General features: G+C 40.9%; 1 protein-coding gene across 2 annotated transcripts in view; it reads right to left on the bottom strand.

Moving 5' to 3' along the window:
- USP46 (ubiquitin specific peptidase 46) overlaps nt 1–23,159 on the bottom strand; it is a 72,660-nt gene that overhangs the window by 5,551 nt on the left and 43,950 nt on the right. For both annotated transcript variants that reach the window (XM_004460625.4, XM_023589440.2), the window contains exons 5-7: nt 11,123–11,199; nt 6,370–6,453; nt 4,067–4,264 (exon numbers count right to left, since the gene is read on the bottom strand). In XM_004460625.4, coding sequence (XP_004460682.1) covers nt 4,067–4,264; nt 6,370–6,453; nt 11,123–11,199 — 359 coding nt within the window. The remainder of the gene's footprint in view (nt 1–4,066; nt 4,265–6,369; nt 6,454–11,122; nt 11,200–23,159) is intronic.

Below are 23,159 nucleotides of genomic sequence, written 5' to 3'. Positions count from 1 at the left end.
TTGTTTTTAAAGCACCATTTAGGGAAGCGGACGTGGTTCAACTGATAGAGCATCTGCCTACCATATGGAGGGTCCAGGGTTCAATCCCCAGGGCCTCCTGACCCATGTGCAGTGCTGCACCACGCCGGGGTACCCCACACGCAATGAGTGAGCCCCGCAAGGAAAGGTGCCCCACTTGAAAAGAGCACAGCCCACCCAGGAGTAGCACTGCCCACATGGAGCAAGCTGACGCAGCAAGATGATACCAACAAAAAAGAGACAGTTCCCCAGTTCTGCCAGATAAAGCAAGTGGATGCAGAAGAACACACAGCGAAAGGATGCAGAGAGCAAACAATGGGGGGAAGGGGAGAGAAATAAATGAAATAAATCTTAAAAAAAAAACAACCACCATTTCAGTTGAAAAGCTGAATTTCGCCTTTGTTTGCTTTCTTTATATTCAGAACGACTACCTGATCCATTCCTGCCCTCCTCTGATCTCATCTGGCTTCCATCGCCCTCTCCTACCTGCCTACTACCCTGGGCCTTTGCTCCTTCTGCTCACTCTGCCCGGAATGAGCCTCCCCCCATTACACCCCGCAGGCCTCAGCTCAAAGGTCACCTCCACAGCTACACCTTCCCTGACAACCTCTCTCTCACCACCCTGTTCATTCCTCGTAGCACTAATAATAATTACAAACGATCTTGCAGTGGTTTGTTTTTTATACTTTGAAACTTAAAGGACAGTTACAAAAATAATACAAATCTGAAAGACAATTCCAACATACCTGTATACCCCCATATACCTAGATCCACCAGCTTTAACATTTTTCCACATTTGCCATCACACCTATCAATCCATTGCCTTTCTTTCTGTTTATGAATCCATTTTCTGAACACTTGAGTGTGGGCCATGTATGTACACCATACTCCTTGAACACTTACTACTGCCATGCACATTTCCTAAGAACCAGGATATTCACTTATATATCCACCTTAACTTCAGAAAATTTAACATTGTCTAGATTCTAATTTTTCATATGTCCCAATTATGCCCTTTTGAACCCTCGCTTCCTTGTTAGTTTCCATCTAGGATCATGTATTGCATTTAAGTGTCATTGTCCCTTCAGCAACTTGCTCTTTTTGGTTTTAATTGTGGGAACATTATTAACAACAAACTTTCCCATTTCGACCCCTCCCAAGCGTCAATGGTTTGTTTCTGGTGGTAGCAAGCAGGTGTGTTTACTTGTTAATTATTTGTCTTCCCCACAAGACTGCAAGCTTCATGATGAGGGCAGGGCCCCATGTGACATATTCACTTCTATATCTTTCGGTCCTGGTAGAGAACCCAGGAAAGAAGAGTTCAAAGAGATACTTGATCAACAAATGAGCCTGTACACCCACTGGAACGTAGCCCAGGAGCTCCTGGCATGGAAGGGGAAGAACAGGCGCAGGTCCATAAGCCTAGAGCCCTCGGGTGCCATAGCTGGAAGTCACCTGATCCCTATGCACAGGCCAGCCTGGTGCATTTAACGACTCCGAGCTCAGTGACTCGTGTGACTGCCCTAAATCACCCTCCCTGCAGGGGCTGTTCTAACTTCGTGCTCCCGTTACTAAAACTGACTATTCCAGAGCCCAACCTCCACGGTCCCCCAGTTCCCCGCTATGGATCTCTCCTTGCCATCCCCAGTCCCCCCAGGGATGAGAGTCCTACCCCCAAACCTCTGGGCACCCACAGAGGTCCAAGGAAAGCCTACGTCTCTATCGTGCACATCCAAGTACTCTGTGCTGCCTTCACCAAGCCTCCCTGGCACGTCTTACCCATCTACCGCCCACCTTGACCACTCCGCCCTCCAAGTATCAGGATTTGCCTCCTCAGCCATCCTCCCCACCCTGGCCTGGGGTTGTACCCAGTATGCAGAGCTAGCTTTGGATCATGGGACCCTGTGCCTTTGATAGAATGACTGTTAGAACTATTCTTCAGAGGAAACAGAGGTGGCTTATATTAAGTGTGATACTAGTGAGTTATTTGTGGACTCCAGAAAATAATGTTCTTAAATTAGTCCATTTCTGTGGGTGTGAACCTATCATAGGTGGGACCCTTTGATGAGATTAAATTCAGTTAAAGGCTTGTTTGATTAGATTACTTGGTAAGGCATAGCCCAGGGTGGGCCTTAATCCTCTTACTTTATAAATATCATGAAAAGGCCTCAGGAGCAGAGGGAGAAAAGACCCAGGACCTCAGAGGAGAGCCCACAGGAGCAGAGAGGAAGCTGGAGGAGAGCAGAGCCTGGCAGGCACCCACCATGTGCCTGAGCACCCACAGCAGCATCTCCTGATGAAGCCTTGATTTAGACACTTGCATGGAGTCAGAACTGTGAGCTTCTAAGTTAATAAATCCCCATTGTAAAAGCCAAACCATTTCTGATAGATTGCCTTTGCAGCCTTTAGCAAATTAAAACACTAGCCAATAAATACACCTCCACGAGAAGGAAAGAAAATATCCGATGATTTACATTTAGTGAGCACGAGACAAATCATGGGGTGCTGAGGCTACAGGTTCTGGTACCAGCCCACCCAACCACAAAGTGAAAAACGTCCATCTGCAACTCCACACAGAACCAGTGTCCTGAAGGGAGGGTGTTCAAAGGGCACCTCTTGGTAATGGTATTGTTTAAGTTTACCAAGAGCTGCTTATGAAAAGTACCAGAAATCTGTTGGCTTTTATAAAGAAGATTTACTTGGGTAAAAGCTTACAGTTCCAAGGCCAACTCAAGGCACCATAAGAGGTGCTTTCTCACTCAAGTCAGCTATTGTTGATGCTGAAATTGGTGAAGGGAGGCAATCTCTGCAGAGGTCTCCACTTTTCCCTCTAGAATCTACCATCTTTTGGAGCACAGTTGTGAGCAAGCGGGCATAGGGCTGGTCTCTTTCCGGACCTCCTCTATCAGCCTCAGCTGTTCCGCTCTCTTCCCGAATTCAGCTGTAGGTCATTAGGCATATAGCAGGGCTGGGCTCCTCTTGAGCTGCTCCAGGGGCCCAGCCTCTTTGAGCCTCTGGGGTTTCTGTTTTCCTGCATTCCTCTCTCTTACTTTGCAGGATCCAATACGCCAACTTGCTTTTTCCTCCTTTTTCCTGTGCCTGGGTCTGTGTCTCCTTTTCTATCAGACTCAGCAAGAGGATGAAGACTCAGCATGAATCACGCCCTCCTGACATGATCCAGTCAAATGCATCTCACACCCACAAGAATGGATTAGTTTAAGACACAATATTTCTCTTTTTGGGATTCATGAAATAATTTCAAACTGCCTCAGATACGTTCACTGCAATCTGATCCAGCAGATGGAGAGGAAAAGATGCTTGCTTCACAGCATGCCCCAATCTCAATTTTAGGAGGGCAAAGAGGAAAGCTATGCCCATCCCCTGGAGGGCACAGAAGCCTGCCCCGCCTGAGCAGAGGATAACCTACAGGTGAATTTTCAATGTACTTTTCCACATTTATATCAAATTATAGAATAAGAAATACTTGTTCACAGGACTTTCAGCAAAACACTGTGCATCTCCCTTTTAAGCAGCATTCTCTCTCTATCCTCTTTTCTTCTGATTATGTACTTATTATAAAATAATGGGGAAAGACTGGAAAAGGTATAGAGAATCCATTTTTTTAAACACTGGAAGATAATTCAACTTCAGCTCTTCCTTCCAGTCTTTATTCATACATTTTGAAATACATTTGTTATCATACTATATATCTATAATCTGACATTCTGAAAACTGAAAACATAGCATAAGCATTGATTTCTCCATGTTATTTCAAACTCCTCTTAAGCATCATTTCTACCCAATGGAGATTTATTAAAATTATCTTTCCTACGATAGAGTATTTAGATTATTATCCTTGTTATAATACCATTTTATTTCATGTATATATGTAGGTATGTCTACATTAACTTTGAGACTATAAGTAAACAAGAGCTTGGAAGAGATTCCCCAAAGACCTACTACTGCATCTCACAGCCCGGTCAAGGTGAAGCTGGTCTGCTGTGGTGAAGGGACGCCCTTCCACGTCCAGCGCGCAGCCCTGCCTTACCTGCCGCAGTGAACGACTACGGCGACCAGGTCGTACATGCGGTCCAGGTTCACTGCGTCACTGGAGGTGTTGAAGAGCCGGAGTTCCAGAGGAAATACCACCCGGTAAGACAGCTTGGTGTACCTGTGCAGCTGCTCCATGTACTTGAACCGCTTTAGGTGAAGGGCCAAAATCATGGGCAGCTTTTTTACTCTCATCCTAAGAAAGCAAGAAATAGAAAAATCAGTTGTCCCCAACACCTGTTGGGGGAAAATCCACCATCACCTGCACAGATGGAAGGCAGAAGGGGTCCAACCAACTTCAGGCTAGCAAGGTTCCAGAACAGTTCACAAGCATACTGTATGCACATCAATCTAGAGCTGACTCACCCTACCTCTTCTACTACCTGGAGTGCCAGCGAGAGACAAGCACAGCAATGTCTCTCTCTTTGATCAAAGGAGACATTCCATAATTTGTGCACAAATAAAAATTGAGGTCCAATTGCTCTCTGCCTTCCAGAGAGAAACATTTGAGTAATGCATCCCCTGAGATCATAGAGAGGAGGAATGACAGCTTTTGAGAAAAGGATGTTGGGAAAAGGATAAGCAGCAGGAGGCAGAATGAACTTGCAAGTTCTGAGGACCAGCAGAAGGATATTTTGGAAACTCCACCCTCCTGGTCATCGGGAAGCCCAGTGTGCCAGGCTCACTCACTCCTTATCCCGTGAGCTGGGACAAGTCCTCTCCCTTCTCTGGCTTCCGGTTTCCTCATTATAAAACGTAGGAGTTGGCCCACAGCAACCGAACACTGTCCCCCATCCCTGGAGATGTTAAAGGGGATGGGTTTTCTGTGGTCAAGTAAGTTTGGACAGTGCTCTTTTCCATCCTGAAGATCCTCCATGCACATTCACATACTGAAGGTTTTGCAAAATCCCGCAGTAAAGGAACTGTTTCGGATTTGAGACATTTCCCAAACTTAGATAGGCAAATAAAGTTTTTTTGCACTAGACGATCATGAATATTCTTTGGTAAAAAGTCACACGGAACAACATAACATTTTACATAGATAACAGTGTTCTAGACTAGAGGACCTTCTGTACCTTCCAGTGCCACAACTGTATAATTCATTGAATTGGTGTAAATGCGGTCTGGCTTGTCTACGTTTTCGATGCATATTATTTGAAAAGCAGGCATTTTAAGAGAATATTGATTAAGGAATCTATTAGTATAAAACCCTGTCCATAAAAATAAGCAAAATAACAATATCAGTAGAAGGATAAGAAGTATAGGGAAACCCATTTAACAGGAACACCTGGCACCTTAATGGATAAAACTCCCAGGGCTGAACAGAAATGCTGTAATGCCACATAGGAGGACCTGGGGCTGGCATTGGACAGACTTGGGACTGAAAGTCTGGAGAGCAGAGAAGGCTCCCCTGTCCAATACCCTCTGCCTCTGCCTGCTACAATGACTATCCCTTTGTAAGTTTTGATGCAGTAAAGAAAGTGTGCATATGCGGGGGAGGAGGGCTACGGAGGCTGGGCAGAGAAATGATTCAACCTCAGCTCTCTAGACCCCTGAGGGCTTTTAAGGCAGTAGTGAGCGCCTGTGAGTTACTGTGAATATGCTAGAACCTCTGACAGGATAAATTTAACTCACAGTATGGCTTCACAGGCTAATTAAAATGTCAGCTTTCCTGGCTTCTGGGTGCAGATAATGGGAATTCCCACTAGTTACTTCAGATTGTCCAAGATCTGTAACTGGCTGGCACTGGTTAAAAAAAGATGGGGAATCTTGAGTTCTATAACAATTCAGAATGCAGTAACTTTCTCACAAACCTATCTATATAACTGATGTGCTATTGATTTCTTTGTGATTCCTTATAAAACGATTATTTTTTAAATCTCTTATATCTCTAAATAAGAAGTCCCAATGTTATAGATTATACGAAAAACAATAATATTGGGCATCTACTGTTATATACTATGCTAAGTCCTTTATATAATTTATCTCTAATTGCAAGAGGTGAGGGATAATGTTTGATTGTCTGTTTACCCAGCAGTGTCTGATACATAGAAGCACAGTAAATATTTGTTGAATAAATAAATGAATTAATGAACAGCTGGATGTATGGATATCTCCCCAAGGTGGGTATCCCCCAGTTTCACCAGCAAAGAGCTGAGGGCCAGGGAAGGTAAGTGGCTTTGCCAGAGCTCCATGACTATGAGTTGATGGAGCTGGGATTCCAAACCAGACCTGCTGGGCTCCATGGACTGGTTCCTTTACACTACACCAAGCTACTCCCGAGCCAAATCCTTCACGTACCTTTTCTGAGCCTCCTGTTTGCTGCAGCATGTTTCACAATAATATTTCTGTTCACTACACAGCGTTTCTGTGTTGCTGAAGTCTCTGCAGAGAAAAAGATTTTCATCTTTTAAAAAGTCCAGAATGAACATGGTATTCTAAACCCCTCTATCACCTATGGGGTAATTTTTAAATGAATGTGGGGAATGAAGTCATCAGAAAAGATACTTCCTTCTAAGACGAAGTGCCGCTGTGCCATGAGAGTACGCCAACGGAGGCACAATGGGATTCCAATTTCACCGTGAGAGATTTTCAAACAGCTTTATTTAATGGGACACAAAGACATAAATTAAGGTTTCCAATTGATTTGGGAAAAAAACCCTGGGGACTACCTCTAAATTAAAATTAAATAATTATAATAGAAAAATACTCCCTACAGTAAAACCCCCCGTCACTCTATAAGCTGGGTCCAAAAAAATTCCATCACATAAAATGCAAGGGGACATTTTCCTGTAGTTAATGAAAAACAGTATTTTTCAGGCGATTTGTACTGTCAAAGGGCACAAAAGACAGTGAAACTAAAATGAGACACAACTGGCCTTATGGTGAACTAATAAAGTCCCAAATCATCAGATGACCACCTCCTACCAAATCCCTGCCTGTCCTCCCCAGAAGGTGAGAACTTGCGCCTACCTGCTTTTAAGAAAAAACGCCATTGTGCTTGTTATATCTGAATTCGCTTTATCATGAGGTCTTATTGTACTACTTAAGAGTTTTCATTTTTTAAATGTCATGGCTTTCATTCTTTCCTGGTCACCGAGAGTCTACTTAACATTCTTGTGGTGCTGCTTCAAAGGCTGAAAAGAACATCCAGAATAAAATAACACCCTAGAGTCTTGGAAAAAGTCTACGGCCCTTCTTTACTCATATGGAAGTGTCCCAGCACCAGAATGATTAGATTTTCTTCAACGGGTGATTTAAGCAAATAACTTTACTTAAATTGAGCTTATCAAAAACAAGCCGACAGAAAAAACATACATTGTTCATTAATTAAATGCCCAAATGTTTACTAGCTGCACTCTGGGATAGGTACTGGAGATTCAATGGATTAGCAGCCCTCATACTGCTCACAGTCTATCAGAGACATATGCACATGAGCCATTTAGAATAGGACCCGTTCCGTGCAGTTTAAGGGGAAGTCATTTCACAGGATTCCCCTACCTAAACCCTCCCACAGTTTCTTATTGCATGTAGGAATACATGCCAACCTCCTGCCAAGGCCTGTGAGGCCTTCTATCAGCAGATCCCTCCCTGCCCCCTTCACTCTGCTCCAGTCCCACTGGCCGGCTTCTGTCCCTCTGAAATGCCCAGCTCTCCCTGCCTAGGGCTTTTGCAGGTACTGTATCCTCTGCACTGGCAGCTCCATCCTACATGCTTCCATGGCTGACCTGGCTCATCATTCAGAGATCAACCAAATGCCACTGCTTCACAGAGTACTTCCCTGGCTATACTATCCAAAGTGGTCTCCCTGGCCACCCCACCCATCCCCATCACACGCTGTGTTACTCTCTTCTGTTATCTGAAATCATCCTCCCAGTCGTCTGACTCCTTGCTTCCCCTCTGGGTGGGCAGCCCTTGTCTGTCTCACTCACTGCTGTATCCCCAGCACTATGAACAAGCCTGAGACATAACGGTGTTCACAATAAAATTTACTGGCTTAAGACATGAACAAATAAATACAGAAGCATGTATGAAGTTGAAGGAAGCAGAGGAAGGCACAATGAACTTGAACTGGGGTAATTCAGGACATTTCCCCAAAGGGCGATATCCAAGTGGGCAAGAGTAAAGAATTCCAGGTAGAGGGGATGCTGCAGCGCAGAGGCACGGAGGTAAGGTGTGGACCGCTGGGCATGGAGGACAGACCTCAGCTGGTGTGTCACGCAGCTTCCTGTATGATGCTAAGTAGTAGGCAAGGACCATGAAAGGGTTTCAGCCAGGAAAAGACATAATCAGAACGTTTCAGAAATACTACTTTGGTGTCACTATAGAGGACAGGTTAGAGGGTGTTACAAGGCAAAGAAAAAAATGGAAAAGCCATTATATGCAACCTTCAAATTTCAAGTGCTTAGTGCATGATACAGACCACTGCCACTGCCCCTTTTCAACAGCCCAAGAATTTCCTAGAAGGAAGAAGAAGCAGTCAACTTCCAAACTCTCGCCAAGAAGGGGGATGGGAAGTTAATACCTTCTTCCCATTGCCTCATCTAAATGCTGCAACCCCAACTTTTTCCACTCCCTGGGATCCTAAAACCTCAAGGAAATTTCAAAATGGCTTCTTTGTGGAGAAATGTCAGGAACCCAGGCCATACACAGAATTACCAACAAAAAAAGAGGCCATCCTTATCTACAAAACACTTCCCAAACCAAGAGACAACAACCTTGCCTTAGAGATGTGGATCTACAGTCTTTTAAGACAAGGACTTAACCAGCCAACCCATGGGAAATGCTGCAGTAACTGTCAGGACATGGGGGTGGGGAGGCCATGTGGGGCCTGGGACCAAGGAGAGCAGTCGGCCCTCCAGCTCCACGATGGACCAGGAAGCTCTCCCAAGCTGGAGGTAGTGCCTTTGCCCTGGAAGATGACTTTCCAACAGCAAACCACCACAGAAAGTTCCTTTAGTCTATTCTTCTCAAAGGTTCCAAGTCATCTGAACTGAGAGAGTAGCCGTCGTGTGAGTCTTATTGATAAAAATCAACAGTGCCCAGTGGCAACTCTATAAAGTGTACCTGAACCGTGTGACACACTGAGCAATGGGCAGGGCTGTACTGACCACTCGGCTGATAATGGCACCCACTACCAGCTATGCTCTGGACCTGGTCTCCTTCCTTCAAGCACTCATCGTCATCTATATTCCCAGTAGATGAAAGTGTTTTAAGAGCAGAGGCCTTGTCTGATGTTTACTTCTCTATCCCCTGTGTCTAGAATGGTGCGGTAGAAATTATAAGCACATACTACCTCTTATTGGAAGGAAGAGAGGGGAGGAGGGAGTGAGTGGGGAAAAGAGGATTGAGTCTTTATATCAACTTTGAGCCCATTTTCAATGCCCAAGTCAAGACACAATTTCTAAGTAATCTTGAACAAGTATCGTCACACTCTGGGCTCCTGCCTTCTCTCAACCCCAAAGAGGAGGGACTTCTTTCCATGAATGATCTCCACAGAATAGTAAATGGCAAATCTCTGATTGGGTCTCAGCTCAAAGGAAGTAAATGTTAAAACAATCGGATGGGTTAGTTCAGGAAAAGAAAGAGTAATGGTAGGCATCTAAAGCATTGAATAACTTAATTGTGCAGAGTTGAAGAGGGCTGCCCACCCCCCAACCCCCAAATTAAAATCTACCTGGACCCTCAGAATGTGACCTAATTTGGAAATAAGGTCTTTGCAGATGGAATTCTTTTAGCTGAGGTCATACTGGTTTAGTATGACTCTACTACTATAGTGGGCCCTAAATCCAATATGCCTGATGTCCTAATAAGAGGAAAAGGTGGACCCAGAGACAGAGATAGGGAAGTCAGCCATGTGAAGTTGGAAGCAGAGACTAGAGTTGTGCTGCCACAAGTCAAGGAACACCTGGGGTCATCAGAAGCTGAAGGGGTCCTGACTCAGAGCCTACAGAAGGAACATGGCCCTGCTGATACCTTGATTTGGGACTTCTGGCCTCCAGCAACTGTGAAAGAATAAATTTCTTTTGTTTCAGGTCACCCAGCTGATAGTGCTTCGTTAAGAGGCCCTAAGAAACTAATATAGTGTGTGAGACTAATGAAAGCCAAAAACATATGTGGCAGTTTGATATTAATTATGAATTCTAAAAGACATTTAGATTGTTTGTAAACTGTTCTGTTCCTCTGGACACAATAACCTTTGATTGTATTAGATTCAGCTGAGTCGTCTGATTAAATAATGTTAAGATTAGGGCTTTGATTCAACCAGGTCATTAGAGTACAGCTAAGCGTTGAGTCCCAGCTCCCTTGGTGGGCTAATAAACAGTCTCTCACATGGAAGTAGACACACAGAGAAGAACACAGAGGAAGAAAGGAAGCTCATGAGACATGGCAGATGCCCAGGTAGGAGAGAGATCCTGGTAGTCTACAGGTGACCTTGTGACAAGAATGGAGCAGCTGAGCCCAGAAAGAAACGAACCCTGGGGCAAGAGATGAGCCTTATGCCAGACTATGGCTAAGATAGGAAGAAGCTGGGACCATGGAGTCTTAAGAGGAAGAAGGAAGGCTGAACCCTTGCAGATGTCACCCTCCATCTTGCTTCAACATGTGGCAAGAGACTTTGGGTAAGGAAGTACCTCTTACGGTACCTTGAGTTGGACTCTTTAGGGCCTTGTGACTGTAAGCTTCTACTCCATATAAATACTCTTTATAAAAGCCAACACAATTCTGGTACTTTGTATCAGCACCCCTTTTGGCTGACTAATACAGCATACATCAAGATTAAACACTTATTTTTACACGTAACGACTAATGAGCTTCCACATGATCCTTTTTCTCTCTCTCTCTCTCCTCTCTGAGTGAGACTCTTCTCAAGACCACATACACTTATTTTTAATTGCTATTAAGAATATAAAATAATAAAGAATATAAAACAATAGGATTATATTGTTTTACAAGAAAGAAAGATCATCTCCTAAAGAAATACAGGATTTTTTCTCCATTACTAGCTAGCCTGATCAAAAGCTAGAACCACAATCAGAAGTCATGTTGTTACCTTAGACAGTGGGTAATAGACGTATTCTGCTCCACATCAACAGAAAGGTCAAGAAAATCTTCATCTTTGCTACTAACCTGAAGCAAGAAAAAAATTTAAAAAGCGTTAGGTATAAAATAGTGAATAAAACTTTGAACAAAGGCATTTATAGGTAATAAAAACTGTAACTGTAGTGAAAATTAGGTGTGGCCATGTATACCCAATGGAAATCACAGCATTACCTCCAAAAAAAAAACAAAACCTAATCTAGAGAAAAATCCCAAATTCTTAACTTATACCTCATCCTTATCCCAGTTCCCATTAGAACATTTAATAACTAAAACTCATCTAGAGTTCTCTTCTTCTCTATTCCCTTCCCCTATTGGTTTCAAAATAGGAGGTATCAGATGAACATCCATATAGCCCAACTGGCAGAATAAAAATGGAAATGGACAAAAGACAAGAGACTTATAAACTCTCCTATCCAGATGACCATTCCTTCATCAAACTGTTTTCACTTTCTGCAAGTCCACTGAAATCAGTCCATTCTGTGCCTTATCACTCACATCACTGGGGGTGGGGAACGGGGCAGGGAGCCTAATGAGCAACACGCTGGACATTCCAAAGCTGTCCTTTGGCCCAGGAATGGATCATTATTTGTAGAGCTCTCTGCTGTTGGTGATAACAATGGGACTTGGAGTTGGCCTGCAGCCTTGGCTCACACAGGCCAGCCACACACTTCGGCCCACTCCCAGCCGAGCTGGTTCACTGACCCCAGCTGTCTCTCAGCGTTCTGCAGTTCACACCACACCAATTCAGGATTTCAGACTCCGCAAAGCTCACTGAGAAGGGCTTACACTCTGCAGTGCCCTAACAAGCCTGGAATTTCACTGCCTTGCTCTTGGAGTGGGGAGGACAATCTTGAAACCCTCAGCCAGGGACAACAAAAGGAAAATAACAGTCTTTTAAACGACTACCTTTTGACCCAAAAATTCTGTTAGGAAATGATCTAAAGAAATATTCAGAGATGTGAACACAGATTTATATGCAAGAATGTGTACTGAAGGAAGCGGACTTGGCCCAGTGGTTAGGGCGTCTGTCTACCACATGGAAGGTCCGCGGTTCAAACCCCGGGCCTCCTTGACCCGTGTGGAGCTGGCCCATGCACAGTGCTGATGCATGCAAGAAGTGCCGTGCCACGCAGGGGTGTCCCCCACATAGGGGACCCCACACGCAAGGAGTGTGCCCCGTAAGGAGAGCCACCCAGCACGAAAGAAAGTGCAGCCTGCCCAGGAATGGCACCGCCCACACGGAGAGCTGACACAACAAGATGACGCCACAAAAAAAAAATGCAGTTTCCCGTGCCGCTGACAACAACAGAAGTGGACAAAGAAGAAGCAGCAGCAAATAGACAGGGAGAACAGACAACCGGGGTGGGGGCAGGAGGGAAGGGGAGAGAAATACATACATACATACATACATACATACATACATACATACATAAATGTGTACTGAGACAGACTGACAGGTACATAGCTCATCTGTGCCACTTGTAAGATGCCAGTTACTTAGCCTCTTTGTGCCCTCATTTTCTCATTTTCTCATTTAAGTGGGATCAGTAAGAGTTTTTCTTTCATAAGGTTTCTGTGAAGATGAAATAAGATAACAGTGCTTTAAAAGCACACAGAAAGAACATTATAAGCACTCAATAAATCAGGGAGGGGTAAAAATTTAAAATGCCCTAAAACATTCAAAAAGTTGGGAATGGTTTACTACCTTGTGCTCATCACGTTAACTGAAAAATTGGCTATAGAACTACTTTTAGGTCATATATATGGTATCACAATAAAAATTAAAAGATTATTAAAAACTAATTCCAATTCTGTTTTTAAAAAAGGTGTGCTTATATTTACACATACACGTACTTACACGCTCTTCTACCATCTGCTTAAAATTTTTTTATGGCACTAATTCCTGCAGTAGAACGTGCTAATAATGTCCATATGCTTCACCATTCCCTATTTTATTTCTTTTGCATATGACTTTACAGATCCTCTCAAGAGGTGAGTATTCCCAATCTTGATTCTGAATTCAGCCATGTGACTTACTTTGGCCAGTGGGATGTTAGAAGACATGTCAAAAGCAGAAGCTTGTGAAAGCATTTATGCAATTGCTTTCTTTTTCTTCTGTAGTCACCATGAGGACAAGCCCAGGAACTGGTCCATTGTTCCCAGGAAGAAGAAGGACACACATGGAGAAGAGTTGCCCTAATTAAGGTGCTCCAGCTGAGCTCAGTGTCAAACAAAACCCCTGGCCAACCTAGGATACATGAGTGAGCCAGCTAAATGACAAGCACATGAGTTCAGCCAAGTCCAGCCCAGGTCAGTCAAGTCTAGCCTAGGCCAGCTATGTGAGTCTAATAATAAACAATAACTGATTTAAGCCACAGAGTTGTAGTTTGTTAAAAAGCAGAATTCTAAAAAATTATATGTTCAAATATTCAAAAGAGGAACAAAGGAATGAAAAACTGAGAGAATAAATGGAAAACAATAAAATGGTGACCCAAATCTACCCATATCAATATTATATTCAATGCTAATGGACTAAACATTTAAGCAGAAGGAAGAACTGCAGAATAGATATAAAAAACAAGATAAACTATATGCTGTCCACAAAAGCTACACTTTAAATATAAAGACACAGGTTGGAAGTAAATGGGTGAAAAAAAAAGATACCTTATACACAAGGTTAATATAAGTACCTTGAGGTATGCTATATTATTACCAGATAAAATATATTTTAAGACAAAAAATTATTATGAGAAATAAACAAGGACATTTCCTAATAATAAAAAGGTCAATTTGTCAGGAAAACATAATCATAAATATGGAGACTCCTCATAATAGAGCCTTAAGAATATATTATGCTGGACTACTTTTCACCAATAAAAAAGGAATTAACTACTGACACATGCTACACTGTGAATGAACCTTAAAAACATCATGTAAATGAAAAAAGTCAGAAACAGAAGACTACATGTGTTGGGTAATTACATTTATATGAAATGTCCTAAAAAGGCAAATCTGTAGTAAATTAGTGGTTACCTGGGGCTGGGAACAGGAATCAACTGACAGACAGAAGGGATCTTATTGATGTGATGGAATTACTCAAAAACAAGATTACAGTGATGATTGCACAACTCAGTAAATTATTTTAAAATCACTTAATGGATGTATTTTATGGTATGTAAAATATACCTCAACAAAGTTATTTTTTAAAAGTTAAGAATTTCATGAAGCAAACATTGACAAAATTAGAGGGAAAAATAAGACAATTCCACAATCATAGAATTTTTTTTAGAAGATACCAGGGATTGAACCTTGGACCTCGTACAAGGGAAGAAGGTGCTCAACCAACTAAGATAAACCCACTCCCCAATCATAGGATTTTAACATCCCTCTCTCAACAACTGATAAACTAGATTTTTAAAAATCAACAAAAATATCAGTGATCTGAATAGTACTATCAACCACCTTGACCTATTAAAGAATATTATAACTAAAATCTACAAAATAGGGGTTTTTTTCAAGTCAGTGATTCTTAGCAAGGGGACATTTGGCAATGCCTAGACATATTTTTGGTTGTCACAACTGGGTGGATGCTACTGGCATCTAGCAGGCAGAAGGCAAGGATGCTGCCAAACATCCTACAATGCACAGACAGCCTCTCCAAAACAAAGAATTATCTAATTCAAAAGGTCAACAGTTCCAAGTTTGAGAGACCTGGTTTTCAAGTACACACAGTACATTTACCAGGACAGATCATGCATTAAGACATAAAAATTATGTATCAATAAATTTTAAAAGATTGAAATCATACAGGTTTATTCCCTAACTGCAAAGGATTTAAATTAGAAACCAACAACATTAAGATATTTAGGAAAACTCCCAATATTTAGAAAACAAAGACGATATATCTAAGTAATACGTGAGTCAGAGAAAAAATAATGGGAGAAACTAGAAAATATTGTGAACCACTGACAAAGAAAACATCAGATATCAACATTTGTGGAATGCAGCTAAAGCAGTAGTTAGAGGGAAATTTATAGCTTTAAATGTATATATTAATAAACAAAAGAGCAGGGACTGTCTTTTTTATTTTCACTGATAAATCCCTAGCACCTAAACTAATTCTCAGCATTTAGTAGGTACCCATTAAGTATTTACTAAATGAATGAATAAATAACTAAATAAAATATTGAGCAAATGCAAAGATATCTAAATGCCACAAGGGCATCTAGATGGCAGAATTATGACTGATTTATTTTCTTTTTAACACATTCCTGTTTCAGATATCTTCTTATATATTTTTAAATTATTAAAATGTTTTTAGCCTTAGATAGTTAGAATCCCCCTCTGCTTAAGTTCTTGAACTTGAGGGGAGGTGGAGGAGAAATCTTCTATTGTATGCAAATTTCTTTCACTACTTAATGGCTTCAGGAGACAGGAAGAAAAGACACTAATCTAATTAACTAACAGAAGAAAATTACTGGAACTTTTTCAATTTCAAAAGCAATTTACTTCCAGAATTAGAGTGTGAGAAAGCCTGCTCAGGTAAAGCAACCCTGCTAGGGGCTATCAAAGCATGGTACTAAAACTTGCTATATGGATTTTCTCTCCCCTGCTCCAGAAAGACGCAGTCATAAAAGCAAACAATGACAGATTTGAAGAAATACAGTTCTACCTTAATAGTTACAGAAATACAGTTCTACCTTAATAGTTACAGACTTCAATATACCACTTTCAATAATGGATAGAACATTTGGACAGAAAATCAATAAGGAAAAAGAAGACTTGAACAATACTATAAACCAACTAGACCTAACAGACATATAGAACAATTCCCCCAACAGTAGAGGAATATACTTTCTTCTCTAGTGCATTTGAGTCAGTCTCCAGGAGAGACCACATGTGAGGTCACAAAACTAGTCCCAATAAATTTTAAAAACTTTATCAAACAATGTATCTTCTCCAATCATAATGGAATGAAGCAAGCAATCAATAACAGAGAGAACCGGAAAATTGACAAATATGTGAAAATTAAACAATATACATACCCTTAAACAACCAATGGGTCAAAGAAGAAATCACAAAGGAAATTAGGAAAGAGCTTGAGGGGAATGAAAATGAAAACACAACATATCAAAATTTATGGGATGCAGCAAAGGCAGTGCTGAGGGAATCTTATAACTGTAGATGCTTGCATTAGAAAAGAAGAAAAATCTCAAATCAGACCCCAAATCTCAAAGCTGGAGGAACTAGAAAAAGAAGGGCAAATTAAACCCCAAAGTTTAAAACCTATAGCTAAAAGGAAGGAAATACAAGGATTAAAGTAAGGATAAATCAAATAGAGAATTTAAAACAGAGAGAGAACCAACAAAAGAAATAGTTGGTTCTTAGAAAAGATCAACTGACAAAACTTTAGCTAAGCTGACAAAGTAAAAATGAGACAGGATGCCAATAACCAAAATCAGAAATGAAAGGAAAGGGCATTACTACTGACCCCAAAATAATTAAAAGAATTATAAGAGGATACTACGAAAACCATACATCAGCTAACTGGATAACCTAGGTGAAATCCTATATACAGAAAATCCTGAAAATCAGCAAGAACAATGCAAATTCCTAAAAAACACACAATCTATACTGAATTCAAGAAGAAATTGAAGATCTCAACAGAACAATAATAAAAAGATAAAATCAATCAAACTCCCCCCCCACCCCCAAAAAGAAAAGCACAGGACCAGATTGCTTCACTGGTGCATTTGACTAAACATTTCAAGAAGAATAAACACAAATTCTGCATAAATTCCTCCCAAAAACTGAAGAGGAGAGAACATTTCCTTACTCATTCTATGAGGTCAACATTACCCTAATACCAAAACCAGATAAAGAGAACACAAGAAAAGTAAGTTACACACCAAAATCCTTTTATGACTACAGATGCAAAAAGCCTCAACAAAATATTAGCAAACCAAATCAAATTATGCACCATGATCAAATGGGATTTACCCCAGGGATGCAAGGGTGGTTCAACATAAAGAAATCAATTAATGTGATATACCACATTAATAGAACAAAGGGGAAAAAACTACATGATCACCTCAATTGACACAAAAACAGCAAATGGCAAAATCCAGCACAACTTCATGACAAAACTAGGAATAGAAGGAAACTTCTCAATAGAGTAAAGGGCATGTATGAAAAGTGTACAGCTAAAATCATACTTGATGGTGGAAGACTGAAATCTTCCCTCTAAGCAAAAAGACAAGGATGCCCACTTTTACCACTGTTATTCCACATTATACTGGAAATCCTTGCAAGGCAAGAAAAGGAATAAAAGGCATAGAAAGTGGAAAGGAAAATAAATGGAAGAGCAGCCTATGTTCATGGATTACAATACTAAATTTTAAGATGCCAATTCTGGGAAGCGGACTTGGTCCAATGGATAGAGCATCCACCTACCATATGGGAGATCCGCAGTTCAAACCCCAGGCCTCCCTGACCCGTGTGGAGCTGGCCCATGCACAGTGCTGATGCGCGCAAGGAGTGCCCTGCCACGCAGGGGTGTCCCTTGCGTAGGGGAGCCCCATGGGCAAGGAGTGTGCCCCGTAAGGAGAGCCACCCAGCGCAAAAGAAAGTGCAGCCTGCCCAAGAATGGCACCACACACACGGAAAGCTGACACAGCAAGATGATGCAACAAAAAGAAACACAGATTCCCAGTGCCGCTGATAAGGATAGAAGTGGTCACAGAAGAACACATAGCAAATAGACACAGAGACACAGAGAGCAGACAACTGGGGGGCGGGGGGGGGGGCGGGGGAGAAATAAAAATAAATAAATAAATCTTTAAAAATTAAAAAAAAAAAAAAAAGATGTCAATTCTACCCAAAATGATTTACAATCAAAATTTAAACCTTTTTTGCAGAAATGAAAAAGCCAATCATCAAATGTATATGGGGAAGTAGCTGTGGCTCAAGTACTTGGGTGCCTGCCTACCACATGGGAGATCCCAGGTTCCCTTCCCAGTGCCTCCTAAAGAAGACAAGCAAGACAGTGAGCTGATGCAATGGGCTGGCACAGAGAGTTGATGCAAAGATAACGCAACAAAGAGACAAAACAAGTGGGGAGCAGAGGTGGCTTAAACCAATGGGCACCTCCCTCCCCCATGGGAGGTCCCGGGTTTGGTCCCAGTGCCTCCTAAAAAGAAGATGAGCATACAATGAAAGGAAACAGAAAGGAGGCAGCACAGGCAAACAACGGTGGGGATGGGGGGAGGCAATAAATAAAAAAATAAATCTGAAAAAAAATGTATATGGAAGTGTAGGGGGTCCCAAATAACCAAAGCAATCTTGAAAAAGAACCCCCCATTCATCAACCATATGGGATCGAAGCCCCCTCTCAATTAGAGGTAGAGTTGGGTATTACCATCCCAGAATCCTTAGGATTGGGGACTAAAATTTGGACTACAGTGGACTTACTGGTTTCCTATTATAGACTTATTGTGATTCTAGCAATGGAAGAAATTATATAATTGATATGGAGACAGTGGCCACTGGAGGGGCTGAAGGTAGGGAGAGGGAAAAAGAAGTGTAATACAAGGGCATTTTCGGGACTTGGAATTGTCCTGAATGACACTGCAATGACAGAGAGAGGCCATTATATATCCTGCCATAACCTACAGAATTAGTGGGAGAGAGTGTAAACTACAATGTAAGCTATAACCCATGCTTAGTGGCAACGTTCCAAAATGTGTTCATCAACTGCAATGAATGTACCACACTAATTGCAATGAATGTACCACACTAATAAGTGTTAATGTGGGGGAAAGTGGGAGGCAAAGTGGGGCATATAGAATCCCTTATATTTTTTTATGTAACATTTTATGTAACCTAAGTATCTTTTAAAAATAAATTAAAAATAAAATAGTAATGAAAAAAAACAGCATGGCACTGGCACAAAGTCAGGTATATATATCAATGAAACCGAACTGAGAGTTCAGAAATAAACCCTCACAGCTATGGACAACGGATGTTTGATAAAGGTGCCAAGCCCATGCAATGGGAAAATAGACTCTCTTTAACAAAAGCGGCTAGGAAAACTGGATCTCTCTTTTCAAAAGAATGAAGGAGGATCCCTACACACACCATATACAAAATTTAACTCGAAATGGATCAAAGACCAAAATATAAGAACCAAAGATTTAAAACTTCTAGAAGAAAACAGAATCCATCTTCAGAATTCTGTGGTAGCCAATGGTTTCTTAGACTTTACAGTAAAAGCACAAACAAGAAAAGAAAAAATAGTTAAGTGGGACTTCACCAAAATCAAAAACTACTTTTCATCCTAAAAGTAAAAAGACAACCTATAGGGAGCAGATGTAGCTCAAGTGATTAAGCTCCTGTTTCCCATGTATGAGGTTCCAGGTTTGATCCCAAGTACCTCCTAAAAACAAACAAAAAGAAAAACTAACAGTCATTGGGGAGTGGATGTAGCTCAATGGTTCAATCCCCAGTACCTCCTAAAAAAAAACAAACAGTAAAGACAACCTACAGAATGGGAGAAAATATTTGGAAACCACATATCGATATGGATCCAATATCTGAAATATAAAAAGATATCCTGCAACTCAATAACAAAAAGACAAACAACCCAATTAAAAACTGGGCAGGATACTCTGACAATTCTCCAAAAAGATATACAAATGGTGAATAAGCTCATGAAAAGATGCTCAACAACATAAGCCATTAGGGAAATGCAAATCAAACTCACAATGAGACACCATTTCACAACCACTAAAAAGGTTCCTGTTTGAAAAATGGAAAATAACAAGTACTGGAGAAGATGTGGAGAAAAAGGAACACTAATTCATTGTTGATAGGAATGTAAAATAGTGCAGCCCCTGTGTAAAACAGTTTGACAGTTTCTTAGAAATTTAGGTATGGAATTACCATATGACCCAGCAATCCCACTTCTAGGTATATCCCCAAAAGAACTGAAAGCGGGGCCTCAACCAATTCGCACACCGATGTTCACAGCAGCATTATTCACATTTGCAAAAGATGGAAGCAACCCAAGTGTCCATCAAAAGATGAACAGATAAATAAAATGTGCTATATAGATACAATGAAATACTATTCGGTTGTAAAAAGGAATAAAGTTCTGATGTATGCAACATTGATGAACTTTGAAGATATGTTGAATGAAATAAGCCTTACACAAAAAGACTAATATTGTATGATCTCCCTGACATGAAATAAGTAGAAGCAGCAAATTCATAGAGTCAGAAACTAGAATATGGATTTCCAGGAGCTGGGGTAAGGTGTAGGGAACAGGGTGTTAAAGCTTAATTGGACTAGAGTTTCTGTTTGGTGTGATGGAAAATTTTTTTATAATGGATGGTGGTGATGGTAATACAAGATTGTGAATGTAATTAACATCACTGAATTGTATATTTGAATGTGATTACAAGGTGAAATTTTAGGTTGTAACATGTTATTAAAAGAAAAATTTTAAAAACCATAGGACTGTACAATACAGTAAAACTAATGTAAACTATGGACAAAAGATAATTATAATAATATTGTTCATCAGTTGTAACTAAAGTACCACACTCATGCAAAGTGATCATAATCGGAAAAACCATGAGTGAGGGGAGTGTAGAGAAACGCTATTTCTATATTTCTATTTCTGTAAACCTACAACTTCTCTATGAAAATTTTTAAAAAACAATGGGCTACCAAGCAAAAAAAAATTTCCCTCTATCTCTTCCAAGAATGCTGTCGGAAGATAAAACCATTTTCTTCCCACACACAGGGATCTCATTCTGGTCTAAGTGGAAATACAGCTTGTCTCCAAGGAAACATATATATCACTAAGATACTCCAACATGCTCAGCAAGTACAGGCGATGTTTTATTCTCCTTTCTTCTCCTTCATATTCTGGGCATGGCATTCCCCCAAAAACTCTAGTTTAGAAAGGGCAGAGAGGATCTGCTTGCTCTTTTTATAAATTAATTACAAATTAATTAACAGAACAAACCTATATGGGACATGCACATAATCTTGAGCTTGGCTAATTTCTTGAATAATTATTTAAATTTGTATTCAAATGTGTTTCTGAATGCCCAGATTCCTTTCCTGGGCTTTGCAGAAAAGGTGACTAAGCAGCGGTTCTATGCTGCTCAACCATGAACTGACACTGTGCTGCCTGAATACAGTGCCAAATATTGGGCTTGAGGTAAAGCACAACATCAGTCAATCTGAATCCCTGGAAGTCTGAATCTCTGCAGTAACTGAGGAGGGATCATACTTCCCACACCACCATCACCTCTTCCTGTTTTGCTAAGGCCTTGGAAGCTCCACTGGATCCATTTTAACCTCTGTAAACAAAAGCAATAAGGAGCTGTCAAATTGGTACCCAACAATGCAATTCTTTAAACAACCTTTTGGCTGCAGGAACATATAAATATGTCTTAAAGCCACTGAGAAGTACTGAAAACCACAGACTTAGCAGAGGAAAAAAAAAAAAAAAAAAAAGAACAATAAAACTCAGCTTAATTGGAAGGGGAGGAGGGATTAAAACAATGACAACAACAAAATTAAGCTCCACCTGGCTTAGCAAACATTATGAACCAAGCAAAGGAACAACCAAGGTAGAGCTTGGGGAAGAGTGGAAAATCCCCAGGCCCCAATTCTGAAGTGCCTTTCTCAAGGTTATCTGAAAAAGTCAGCACTGAATTATCCCCTTAGAATAGTCTCTCCAAGTCTATTGCAGAATGAAATTGTTGCCATAAATCCCTCAGTTGACATTTGCACTACAATCACAAGCAACATTTACAAAGAGTGAGACCCAGAAAAATAAAATTATTGGTTTCTGAAAGCATGAAGGCTGGCACAAAGGGCTTTCCACAATTGGAGGAACTCATGGCTGAGGTGGCTACAATGGCAAGCCTCCTGCCCCCGGGGGCTAATTTGCTGCTTAGGATCTAAGTGTAGTTTAATCCTCCAGTAAGAGTTCACAAAGGTGCGTCTTGGCAATTCCTACTGAAAGATTGCCTAAGGGCTTGCCTGCTCTGGGCAGCAAATGGATACTCGAAAGCGAGGTCCCATGTTTCTCATCCTATGACCAAAAAATTTTTAATACTAAGTCTTTACATTAAGTATTCAACACTGTACAGTACCACCAAAAGCCCAGACTGTGTTTTCTTAGAAAGTAGAGGGCTTTCTAACAATGAGAGCTTTCTAAAAATGGAATGCACTGCCTTGGGAGATTAAGTTCCCTGTCTCTGGACAGGTTCCAGGAGATGCTAGTGACCGAATGGCTAGGATGTCATAGAAGGAACTCAGCTGTGGCAGAGCAAGGATTAGATGACTCCGAGGATCTGTCCAGGTGAAGGATAAAAGAAAATGGAGGTGATTATCTAAGTAACTCCAGAGGAAAAAAACATTCTTGACTCAAATAAACTAATCATTTCAGGCAGGAAAAAAGGTAGGTTTTCAGATTACCCTGTTTTCCTGAAAGACACAACACACAATCTAACTTCCACTAAGTGTAAATGGTTGGAATACCATTATAACAAACTCCACGCATCATCCATAAATTTGTGGAGGAATATTTGAACACAGTAACCCTCCAGGAAATAACAGGCTAAGTAATAGCTTTTGCAATATAATTTGAAGATGCAATATTTGCATTTGTTGTTTGTAGACAATAAAGAATCTACAAATGTGACTGAGCCTTCCTGAAAATCTACAGAGTACTGCAAGGTGGATTCAGTAATAGTGTTAATTTCAAAGATAACCAAAAAGATTAGATCAGCTATGCAGTCTGGTGTAGGTTTCTTGACCACAAATGTAGAAATGTGATGCCCCATTGTTCTGGTTCCTGTATCATAAGCTCACAGGGTATTCTATACTTCTCCTTCGTAACATTCACTGCAATTCATTACATAATTAATTATTCATTTTGTTGTTAATATCTGTCTTCCATGCTGGAA

The sequence above is a fragment of the Dasypus novemcinctus genome, chromosome 1 (genome assembly GCF_030445035.2).
Source record: "Dasypus novemcinctus isolate mDasNov1 chromosome 1, mDasNov1.1.hap2, whole genome shotgun sequence".
NCBI classification, from domain to species: Eukaryota; Metazoa; Chordata; class Mammalia; order Cingulata; family Dasypodidae; genus Dasypus; species Dasypus novemcinctus.
Note: the sequence above shows the minus strand (reverse complement) of the source record. Positions and strands in the feature narration are given on the sequence as shown.